Consider the following 11,766-nt stretch of genomic DNA (forward strand, 5'->3'; position numbering starts at 1 on the left):
GGTTGGGGGTGTGGGGAGGTTGGGGGGCGTGGGGAGGTTGGGGGGCGTGGGGAGGCTGGGGGTGTGGGGAGGTTGGGGGTGTGGGGAGGTTGGGGGGCGTGGGGAGGCTGGGGGTGTGGGGAGGTTGGGGGGCGTGGGGAGGTTGGGGGTGTGGGGAGGTTGGGGGGCGTGGGGAGGTTGGGGGTGTGGGGAGGTTGGGGGGCGTGAGGAGGCTGGGGGTGTGGGGAGGTTGGGGGGCGTGAGGAGGCTGGGGGTGTGGGGAGGTTGGGGGGCGTGAGGAGGCTGGGGGTGTGGGGAGGTTGGGGGGCGTGAGGAGGTTGGGGGTGCAGATGTGAGGTGCGGATCGATACCTGGAAGGATCCAAAGCAAAGCTCAATGCAGAAACGCAGGTTGAGGTTGGAGTCATCCGGCAGGAAGTTGAAGACCACGTAGTGAGTCCCGAACAGGGGGATGAGGAGGAGCGTGGACTTGGTGAGGCGTCTGGGGGGGAGGAGCCACAATGCGGCACAGTGAGCAGGAGTTCAAAGTTCAAGGGATTTGAACCATCCATCCCATAGCAGAAGACTAGAAGTCGTACGTGTTTTGGCTGTACTTATAACATTCATGATGGTAAGAGGAAACGAAAGTGTCCTCGAGAACGAGTAACATCGTGTGCCAGAGCACTCACACTTGCGCAGTGCAATATTGCCTTTTAAAGGCCAACCTTTCAAAACGCTTTTGAAATAAAACACTTTTTACCCTCCATTGTCTTATGACATTAAGACAGCTGTGTGGGTTGTCAAACCGTTGGTCGACTTTTTTTTCCCCCCTCCAGCTGAATTTGTGTCTGTCAAACTCAGACGAAGTGTCTGTCTCCTGAGTGACAGGGAAGGTAGTGAAGTGGAGGATGAAGAACTCTGTTTATAGAGGAAGGGCTGCATCGTGTAGGGTGTCATGCCAATATCTCTCTGCCCTTTAAGGAGGCCACATCAAATCAGCACACACATGACCACAGCCTGGACCTCTTACAAGCTGCTCTCACCATGATAACACCATCAAAACAAATGGAATGGTGAGCGCACACACACACACACACACACACACACACACACACACACACACACACACACACACACACACACACACACACACACACACACACACCTCCACCTCCCCAGATTTACACACAATCTTCAGATATGCTCTGTATACACACTTCATATCTTGTGCATCATGTGAAGTTATTATCTAATAAAAAACAAAGACCTTGATAACTATGTAATGCCATATCTTTGATGTCCACTGAAACAAACAAACAAACAAACCTCACTCTACTCTTAACTCTGCTACTGTTACTATAAGGCTACTGCTACTGTTACTATAAGGCTACTGTTACTGTTACTATGAGGCTACTGTTACTGTTACTATAAGAAAACAAAACTGTGGTTATTTGTTTATTTGTAATTTGTAGTTTGTTTCATTTAATTTAAAAAACCCTGATATTCCAAAGAATCTTTGGCTCACAGAATGGTAAACCTAAGACGTAGATAAATAGCTTTTAGTTTATTTGACAAAAAATGTTAACTCCGATATCTATAATGAACAGTGGGCATTCAAATATGAACTTATTTTTACCTCACCCGTTCACCCTTTTACCCTTGACTGTTTATTCCTCAACCTGAGAAAAAACACAAACAACCTATACATTTTTTCAGATTCTCATTTCTGGTTTGGATGACAGATCGGAAACCGCTGAAGGTTGTCAGATATAAAATGGTGCAGCTGGAAAAATCTTACATGAGATAATGTATTAAAACTGCTCTGAGGGCATTTGAGTTTAAATATAGATATATGAAAATGTATGTGAGACTGCAATCCCAGAAGGAAAGTATGAATATGAATTGTGATTCTGCTCAGCATGTGTCACCTCTGGGATGTCTCGTACCTGTACTGTGCTGAGTTATTAAACTGGATCAGGCGTGGGTTCAACTTTTGGATCAGAATCCTTACGATATTCATGAATAACATAAAGTTGATCTGTACAAACAAAAAAAAAACCCCAGAATAAAACAGTATCAATTTAAAGAGAGGAAGAGGAAGGAGAGGAAGAGGATGGAAAGGAAGAGGGACAGGCCAGATGGTCTGGATGTGTGTGCAGGTGCACGCTACGTTACCCCGATGGACACAACTATCGGCCCCTTGATAATCCACCAGTATGGAGAGTCTTCATTAATGTCCCAGCACCTGAAAAATACATTAAGTAAACATTATATTAGCTACCTGAAGAAATATAATAGAGTCAATGCAGACACCATAAGTGTGTCCAGTAATAAAGCACAAAGAAACCGAATATGAAAGGATCAGTTCCTCCCGCCATAACCATGATGCTATTCCCTGTATAGCAGAGAAACAAGGCTACAATTCAGTGAAGGAGATGTTTTCTCAAATGGCAGAACTTCACAAAGACGTCTCTCAAGGAAGAGACACTTACTCAGTGTCCTCAAAATACATCCGCGAGCCAATCCAGAGGATAATGAAACCCAGAGGAACTCCTGGAGAAAAGAGAGATGGAGAGAGAGATGGAGAGAAGGAGAGAGGGAATATTAGAAGTACAGGGAGAGAAATTGACTGACAAATCCTCTGTAATCATATAAAATTATGCAAGCCACGTGATTACATTTACAGGTGACACATAACATCTGTGAAGTGCCCAGAATTCCACATCACTGCATGAAGATCAGGTGGGGAACATTTAGTCTGCTTCAAAGATCTCGTAATCACACTTAGAATCACTGCAATATACACCACCTTCACCACAGGTCACACATGTTACCACTCCACCCAAACAGAGGAAGTTATAAAATATAAAGTTCTAAAACAAAAAAAAAAAGGGTTTTAATCAACTCGGAAGAGCATGGTATCTGCAAATGAAATTGACTTTCCACATAATTCTGTTAATGATGCATGTTATAAAATAAGATTTAAATGTTTGCAATCAAAACCATGAACCAGTCTGGGAAAGCCATTTATTGTGTTCGTTGAAGTTAACCGATTAAGTGATTATTACAAATCAGTTGTCTAGAACAAGACGTCTCGAAAAAAAATTTAAATAAGAAAGAAATGAATGAAAATGAAAAATATTAATTTAGTCTGAAGCGTTAAGCAATTATTTGCTGTTATTACATTTTAAAACACAAATAATCTGATATGTTTTACATTTTAAGGGCAAAGATTTCGAATGAAAGATCTATTCCTCAAAGAGAGCAAGAAGATAAGGGAAGAGACAAAGAGAGGAACTGTCAGAGGAATCAGAAGCAACAAGCAGCTGCCCGCAGATTCTAATCGTTAGAGACAGCCGAGCACTGCTGCGTGAGGAAGAATGGCACAGCGAGAGCCAGACGGAGATGGAAGAACCGCCCGAGTCCGAGACGCTGTTATGTGGCTCTCTTCAGCACCGAGGAAGAAGCACTTATCTTACTGAGCGCTTCTCAGCTGGCTGTTTGTGGTTTGTGTGCATTCTCTGAGGTGTTGTGTGTTGGCTGGGGCTGGTGTGTGTGAAATTTTGTATTGTGTGTCTGAGATGGTTAAGTGGTTGGTGATGCTGCACACGGATTTGATAGGGTAAAAAGTATTGGTTGGCTGGTGCCAGGTGAAGTGTACTGATTGGTTTGCTGGTTGCAGGTTAGGTGTACTGATTGGTTGGCTGTGTGCGTGCTGATTAGCTGGTTACAGATACAGATACAGTTACAGATAGTTCTTCATTTGCATTTTGTGTGTAAACGTGCGTTCCTTTGCTTCTCTCTTCTGCTTCTTTGACTTTGCTATCATGTTGTGCTGGTTATCTCTGCTCCACCGCCCACCCTTCCCCACCACCATCAACACCTGCAGGGTCTTCTCACCCCAGCCCAGCAGAGTGCAACAGAGTCAGGTCCCCCTCACCCCAGCCCAGCAGAGTGCAACAGAGTCAGGTCCCCCTCACCCCAGCCCAGCAGAGTGCAACAGAGTCAGGTTCCCCTCACCCCAGCCCAGCAGAGCGAAACAGTCAGGTTCCCCTCACCCCAGCCCAGCAGAGTGATACAGAGTCAGGTCCCCCTCACCCCAGCCCAGCAGAGTGCAGCAGAGTCAGGTCCCCCTCACCCCAGCCCAGCAGAGTGCAACAGAGTCAGGTCCCCCTCACCCCAGCCCAGCAGAGTGCAACAGAGTCAGGTCCCCCTCACCCCAGCCCAGCAGAGTGCAACAGAGTCAGGTTCCCCTCACCCCAGCCCAGCAGAGTGATACAGAGTCAGGTCCCCCTCACCCCAGCCCAGCAGAGTGATACAGAGTCAGGTCCCCCTCACCCCAGCCCAGCAGAGTGCAGCAGAGTCAGGTCCCCCTCACCCCAGCCCAGCAGAGTGAAACAGAGTCAGGTCCCCCTCACCCCAGCCCAGCAGAGTGATACAGAGTCAGAACCCCCTCACCCCAGCCCAGCAGAGTGATACAGAGTCAGAACCCCCTCACCCCAGCCCAGCAGAGTGCAACAGAGTCAGGTCCCCCTCACCCCAGCCCAGCAGAGTGAAACAGAGTCAGGACCCCCTCACCCCAGCCCAGCAGAGTGATACAGAGTCAGGACCCCCTCACCCCAGCCCAGCAGAGTGCAACAGAGTCAGGTCCCCCTCACCCCAGCCCAGCAGAGTGAAACAGAGTCAGGTCCCCCTCACCCCAGCCCAGCAGAGTGAAACAGAGTCAGGACCCCCTCACCCCAGCCCAGCAGAGTGCAGCAGAGTCAGGTCCCCCTCACCCCAGCCCAGCAGAGTGAAACAGAGTCAGGTCCCCCTCACCCCAGCCCAGCAGAGTGCAACAGAGTCAGGTCCCCCTCACCCCAGCCCAGCAGAGTGCAACAGAGTCAGGTCCCCCTCACCCCAGCCCAGCAGAGTGCAACAGAGTCAGGTCCCCCTCACCCCAGCCCAGCAGAGTGCAACAGAGTCAGGTCCCCCTCACCCCAGCCCAGCAGAGTGCAACAGAGTCAGGTCCCCCTCACCCCAGCCCAGCAGAGTGCAACAGAGTCAGGTCCCCCTCACCCCAGCCCAGCAGAGTGATACAGAGTCAGGTTCCCCTCACCCCAGCCCAGCAGAGCGAAACAGTCAGGTTCCCCTCACCCCAGCCTAGCAGAGTGATACAGAGTCAGGTCCCCCTCACCCCAGCCCAGCAGAGTGATACAGAGTCAGGTCCCCCTCACCCCAGCCCAGCAGAGTGATACAGAGTCAGAACCCCCTCACCCCAGCCCAGCAGAGTGATACAGAGTCAGAACCCCCTCACCCCAGCCCAGCAGAGCGAACCCCCAGAGACAGCGGCGACTGCGGGGCAGGGCTGACACGAGAAGGGAGGTGAGGTACACGGCCTCCACCAGCAGCCAGGAGAAGTTACTCATCACACAGTAGTGGCAGAACACGACAGACGCCTTACAGGCAGCCTACAGGGGGAGAGAGAGGGAGAGGGAGAGAGGGAGAGGGAGAGAGTGGAAGGGGAGAAGAAAAAGAGAAAGATATGCAAAAGAGATGAAAAATAAACAGATGAGATGAAGGAAATATAAGGAAAGAAATAGAAACTGAGAGGAGAAAAAGAACAGCAGGGGATGTTGAAATCTTCCAGGGAAATTGCAACTCATGTGTTTGTCATGAGTCTCCCTCCAAGATACGCATGACTCACCGACTGTGAAAGGATGTCTGGTCTGTGTGTAGACCTGTTTGTGTGTAGACCTGTCTAGGTGTAGATCTGGTCGGTGTATAGACCTGGTCTGTGTAGATCTGGTCTATGTGTAGACCTGTCTAGGTGTAGATCTAGTCTGTGTGTAGATCTGGTCTGTGTGTAGACACACATACTGTAGAGAGGGAGCAGTGGTCGGTGTCGTCGCTGGCAAACAGGGTCGCGTCCTTTATGAACACAGACGCAGCTTTGAGGATAAAACTGAAGAACAGCTGGATGTGGATGTAGTTCCGGGCACAACGCAGCCTCCTGTCCACACACACACACACACACACACACACACACACACACACACACACACACACACACGCACACGCACACACACACACACACAGGGATAAAAATATGAAGCCTAGCCTATAGTCCTGGTAACAACAAAAAAATGACACTCGAATTAATAGGGTTAGTGTGTGTGTGTGTGTGTGTGTGTGTGTGTGTGTGTGTGTGTGTGTGTGTGTGTGTGTGTGTGTGTGTGTGTGTGTGTGTGACTTTGTGCTTAAAAATGTGTGTGTGTGTCTACAAGTGTGAGGTAGAAACAGAAAGAGAGAGACAAGCCCAGAAAGATAAGCAGACCTTTCCCCTGAGGCCCTCCGCCTCCATCTACAGGTGAGAATGATTCCTGCAGTGCCTTTTTGGCTTTCGACACTCAGGCTAAGGAAAGGCTATCGTGGTCTTACGCTTCGTCGGGTAAATGGCACCGTGATCTTGTCGCAGCTCTGTTGCTCTCCGAAGACTCAGCTGCAATCAGCGAAGCACCCAGTAATTCCACGTGTTATCACGTTAAACACGAGCCACCAGCCCACAGGGCCTCCGAGCAGAGACCCGCCCAAATGCCACCGCTACGATACCCAGTTAGCAGCGCACTGGCAGTTCACCGCCTTGGTTACACTTGTGCTGAACACCGACTGGGTTTGCTTTTAGCACAGAGGAAGATTTAGAAAAGGCTAAAACGAACAAACAAACAAACAAACAAAAAAACAATTCCAAAAGATAAACACAACAGGACGGAGCTCAAAGAACATGTGTAGCCTGGGCGTCAGCCAATCACAGGTTGTTTTGAAAGGCTCAGGTCAAAAAACATGTGCAACAGAGATCACCAAGCAATGAAGGGCTGAAGTACCTGAAGAAGACCAGGATTGCCACGGCAACCGTGAGGGAGAAAAGGGAGGCTCCGTAGCCGATGGAGTAGATCAGCTTCACCGTGGTGAAGTAAGAGTCCTGCATCACAGGAAGTGTCACCATCACAACCAGTCTGACCCACGAGTGACACAGACAGCTGTTCCTGTACAGCACAGCCCACAAGTGTTGGGACGACAGCACTGGATGGTTTGTCTTTGAACTGTAGCTAAATGGATTTTAAAGGAAAAGATGACACTGAAGTGTAGATTAAAGCCTCAGATTAAAGGCAATGGAGTCAGCAGCAGCTCTACAGGAATCAGAGACGTCATTAGACAATAATGATCGTAAATAAAATGACATATTTAGTAACTGGTTGTAAATACTTTGAAAGCAACCAGTTAAGCCCAATAGGACTAACATGAAGCTAAGCCCTATAGGACTAAGAGGAATTTAAGTCCTTTAGGACCAACATGAAGTTAAGCCCTATAGGACTAAGAGGAATTTAAGTCCTTTAGGACTAACATGAATTTAAGCCCTATAGGACTAAGAGGAATTTAAGTCCTTTAGGACTAACATGAAGTTAAGCCCTATAGGACTAAGAGGACATTAAGCCTGATAGGATTAACAGGATGTTAAGCCCGATAGGATTAACAGGATGTTAAGCCTGAAAGGCTGCCAGGCAGAACTAACCAACATGTCAACCAGACAAACCCTGAGAAAAACATAATTAAATGATCAGGTTGCTCTCAGAGCATATTTTATTAACAAACAAGCCCAAACTCCCCGTAGGGAACATGCTGTCTAATTAGCTGGCATCTGACACAAGTATCTCTGGAAGAAACCCTCAGACCACTGATGATGATAATACATGCAACAACCAACCGAGAAAACAAGTTTAACTGAAGTTCTTAAAGGTCATAGACATTAATGTTTAAAATCCATTTAATGACTATTCTAAGATATTTATATATGTTTTGTCAAATATTAATATGGGCCATATAATATTAATATGGACCATATATACAAAATCAAACCCAAACCCAAAACATACAACAGAAGTGTGGTTCTGTTTACATTTATGAACCCACCATCATGTTGATCACATTTAAACAAACTAACTAACAAACAAAACAACAACTGAACATTCCATCCCAAAAAACCTGCACTGAACACAACAATCTCAAGACCAGAATCACATTAACACCGTAGTCTTATATACGTTATGCTCTGATTAATTTTGATCCATTGTGGACTGAAGTTTGGTTCCTAGTAAGTGTGATCAGATATGGCCTGAGGGATGAGGGTGCTACACGTGGGGATGTTCTCAGCTCCACTAGCCTCGGGGATGTCATCCTCCACGCTGCAGGCTTCATGGTAGGGTGGAAACGGGTGGGACCATCCTCCACTGGTGCAGTTTCGACTCACGGTACCTGCCAGACCAAAGGCCAAAGGTCAACGGTAAAGAAACAAAAAGGACATGCAATCCTGAGTGGCGAACTTGGACTTGCATGTTAATACATCAATATGACAAAAACCTGTAGAAAATTGTGAATTGGCCCTTGTTCAGTTTCAGAAAGTCGTGTTCAAGAGTCCTGCGTACTGAAGCTTTTTACAGACACTCAAATTTGACATATTTCTGTATAATGAATCATCATGAATGTAAAAAATCATTATACCCTTTAAAAGTCTCACTAGAATTATAATACCATTTAGCCAATGTATGTGTATTGGTCTTCTTCTCCTGAGAATGTCCCCATTTCTCCAGGGACCCATGGACTGAACATGGGAGCAGTTTCATTAACAGGTCCTCAGGAAGCGATACTGATTGGTTATCTTCATGCAGGTGTCGTATTCTTACAGGCTAGCTGAGTGCCGTAGAAAAGTAGCTGTCAAACTGTTGCTATGGGGCCGTGTTGACTGGCTGGATTTGTCCTTACATGATCAGTGCTTTGAGGGGCACCTGTGTGTTTCTCGGCTTGTGTAAGTCTCGCTTCAACCCTCTCTTTTGATTTGGTAGATTTCCGTCGCTTCATTTGATGTTAGTGTCCGTCGTTACCAGTGATGCCGGTAACGCGTTACTTAGTAACGCGTTACTGTAGTCGGACTACTTTTTTCAGTAACGAGTAGTCTAACGCAACTACTATTTAAAAACTAGTAGTCAGATTAAAGTTACTTATCTAAAACATCGTGCGTTACTATTTCTGCATTTCGGGGGAACGTAGGTTATATTTATTCATTCTTATTTTTTGGCTACACGTTTCTTACGCGGTTACGTCATCTCTGCTCTGCGGCGCCAAAGTCAGATGGAAGGAGAGGTTCGCCTTTAGCAGCTGGAAATACAGGCATTATTTTGATTTTATTTCGGCTAAGGAAGACAACATTAAGGTCCGTTGTACACTCTGTCCTGGCGACAGAGTGCTGTCTACTTTCAAAAACACAACGTCAAACCTGAAAAAAAAAAAAAAACCGGGGCTTGGCGGCGAAAGTAAATTGTTACCGGGCGGGGTGTAAAATTGACTAAATTCAGTATTATATCGCGATCGATCGATCGCCGGTGGTTGGCGCCAGATCGAACTAGTAACTCATTGAATCATAGATGTGGATCAGAGGTAAATAAACTGGATTTTTTTTTCGGCGTGAGATATCGGAAGTGTGGCGTAAGCGTGTGAAGACAGTCAAATGCGTGTGTCTCAATGCGTGACAGTTGGCAACCCTGTAAGTGGGCGGAGTTGAACAGAAAGACTGTCTTATTTATTTATTTAAAAAACATGTAAGCCTATTTCAAGAAAAAGTTTACAAATGCCAGTGTCATTTTTGATGTTCCGGTTAAAATACATGTCAATAAAGTGAGTATTGGCAGAACTGGTAGTCATTTTCATGTTATAGGGGCGGGGGATCAGCCTCTGCTGAAAGTAACTAAAAGTAATCTAACTTAGTTACTTTTAAAAGCAAGTAGTCAGTAACTTAACTGAGTTACTTTTTAAAGAAGTAGTCAGTAGTCAGTAGTCGGATTACTGTTTCAAAGTAACTATGGCAACACTGGTCGTTACTGCCAACATCCAAAGCTGTTTGTACGCTACATATTATTGATTAGACAGTGTTGGGAGGTGTCTACTCCCCGATTAGCTGGATGTTGGTATCATGTTATGTGTTCTGTTCTATGACAGTTCTTTTGGGGCACCAAAGACTAAATAACCCAACACTACAGAGTTTACTGATTCTAATGGTGATGATTATCCAGTTGTGTAGAATGAGATTCAGAGGTGAAAGCAAGACAGTTCATTGATGGAAAACCTCAGATGGATCAGAAAATGACAGGTAATAATGCCTACCGCAGAGCTTCTTGTGACAGACTAAGACCTGTGACGTGCAAGACTCTGCAGTGTAAATATGAGCTGGAACGGGACACGACAAACAAATGAAGCAAATACTTTTTTTAAAATCAGTAAGCCCTTCGCAGAAACAGTGTGCTCAAAAAGAAACATGCCTGCACTGAGAGTGAAGGAGACGGCCAGTGTGTCTGAGACTTTTCGGTCCGAGTCAAGTTCTAACCGCACAGAGCTGATCAAATCCCGTATGCACGTCACAGGCCCAGAGTCCAAGCGGAAATGAAAGACTCGTGCGTGATTGGAGGAACTCTATCTGGAAGGGGTTGCAAATATCCCATATTAATATATGTATGTGGCATATAGTTCAGGAGATTAGTGATGTGGTGGAAGTGGGAAATATTAAAGTCTGGGGTATTTCAGAAATGGAGACAGATGATAATGCTCTATACGGGATTATACTACAGGGAATGTCGGATATATGATAGGAGGACTGCTATATACATATAGAGCCACTTTCCAGTGAAAAAAAGAAGATAATACGATGCTTTATGACACTAAGGCACTGAGGTGCAGGAAGTCCTCACTTGGGGCATGAATCCTGATGTTGAAAGAAACCAATTTCCTCTTTGCCAATAAAAGGCTATCCCAACATCCCCCTCTCCACTTGAAGGCAACAGCGCAGTGTAGACACATCATTATATGAAATGAAAAAAGAGAAAGGAGAGTCCACTTAAAGGGTTTATTGTCATGATCCTCACCAGGCAACTGCATGATTTTGCCTTCAGACCCAGAGGTGCAACTACACCTCTAGGGGGCAGCCATAACCAAAATGAAGAGCCTACATACATGTGCGTGCGTGCGTGCGTGTGTGTGCGCGCGCGCGCGCGCGCGTGCGTGTGTGTGTGTGTATGTATTTAAGATCAACATGTGCCCTGTTAGATTGGAGGGAAGGTTTTAATTATGGCACACATGACTTTTAAAATGTATCATGCCTAAACTAACCTGTGTTGTACTGTCATGCCACTAATAATGTCATGCCATTATTGCTCTGATAACGTAGTCCAGAAATGCTAGCATAACAATTGCTACACGAAGGACCATTTCAATATTTTTGCATAACATTATATAGGAAATAAATTAGATATTGCTGCATATTTTGTCGGACTTGGTAGAGAATATAGGCCCACTAAATGTCTGCATGATGATATCACAGTCCTGAGGAGGACATCGGTGGTCCTATGTACTAGTGTACTATGGGGGTCTGAGATGGTTGGATGTCTGGTGGGTCATGTGACGTACCTGTGGTGTTGCTGAAGAGAGTGAAGACAGCAGGACAGAGGGAGTGGACTGTGTCTCCAACAGCTGCTTTGGGCCAGCATACTACAGAGTCCCATTCTGGGAGACAACCTGCTAACACACACACACACACACACACACACATATGCGAACACAAAACACACACACACACACACATATGCGAACACAAAACACACACACACACACACACACACACACACACACATGCACGCTCGCACAAACACACACGCGCAACCATCTCAATAAAGGCACTAGAATAATTTTCTCATATCCATGAGCC

At 46.2% G+C, this 11,766-nt stretch overlaps 1 protein-coding gene across 2 annotated transcripts in view; it reads right to left on the reverse strand.

The window, feature by feature from the left end:
- Positions 1–11,766, reverse strand: part of ghrhrl (growth hormone releasing hormone receptor, like) — a 31,581-nt gene that overhangs the window by 4,372 nt on the left and 15,443 nt on the right. Inside the window, exons 3-11 of one of the 2 annotated variants that reach the window (XM_076984528.1) lie at positions 11,469–11,576; positions 8,179–8,270; positions 6,842–6,939; positions 5,838–5,970; positions 5,275–5,428; positions 2,471–2,531; positions 2,154–2,223; positions 1,925–2,016; positions 351–480 (exon numbers count right to left, since the gene is read on the reverse strand). In XM_076984528.1, coding sequence (XP_076840643.1) covers positions 351–480; positions 1,925–2,016; positions 2,154–2,223; positions 2,471–2,531; positions 5,275–5,428; positions 5,838–5,970; positions 6,842–6,939; positions 8,179–8,270; positions 11,469–11,576 — 938 coding nt within the window. Of the gene's footprint in view, positions 1–350; positions 481–1,924; positions 2,017–2,153; positions 2,224–2,470; positions 2,532–5,274; positions 5,429–5,837; positions 5,971–6,841; positions 6,940–8,178; positions 8,271–8,546; positions 9,857–11,468; positions 11,577–11,766 lie in introns of those variants that run through there. The other variant, XM_076984529.1, reaches the window with a different exon arrangement.

Source organism: Brachyhypopomus gauderio, chromosome 21 (genome assembly GCF_052324685.1).
Source record: "Brachyhypopomus gauderio isolate BG-103 chromosome 21, BGAUD_0.2, whole genome shotgun sequence".
In the NCBI taxonomy this organism is placed as follows: domain Eukaryota; kingdom Metazoa; phylum Chordata; class Actinopteri; order Gymnotiformes; family Hypopomidae; genus Brachyhypopomus; species Brachyhypopomus gauderio.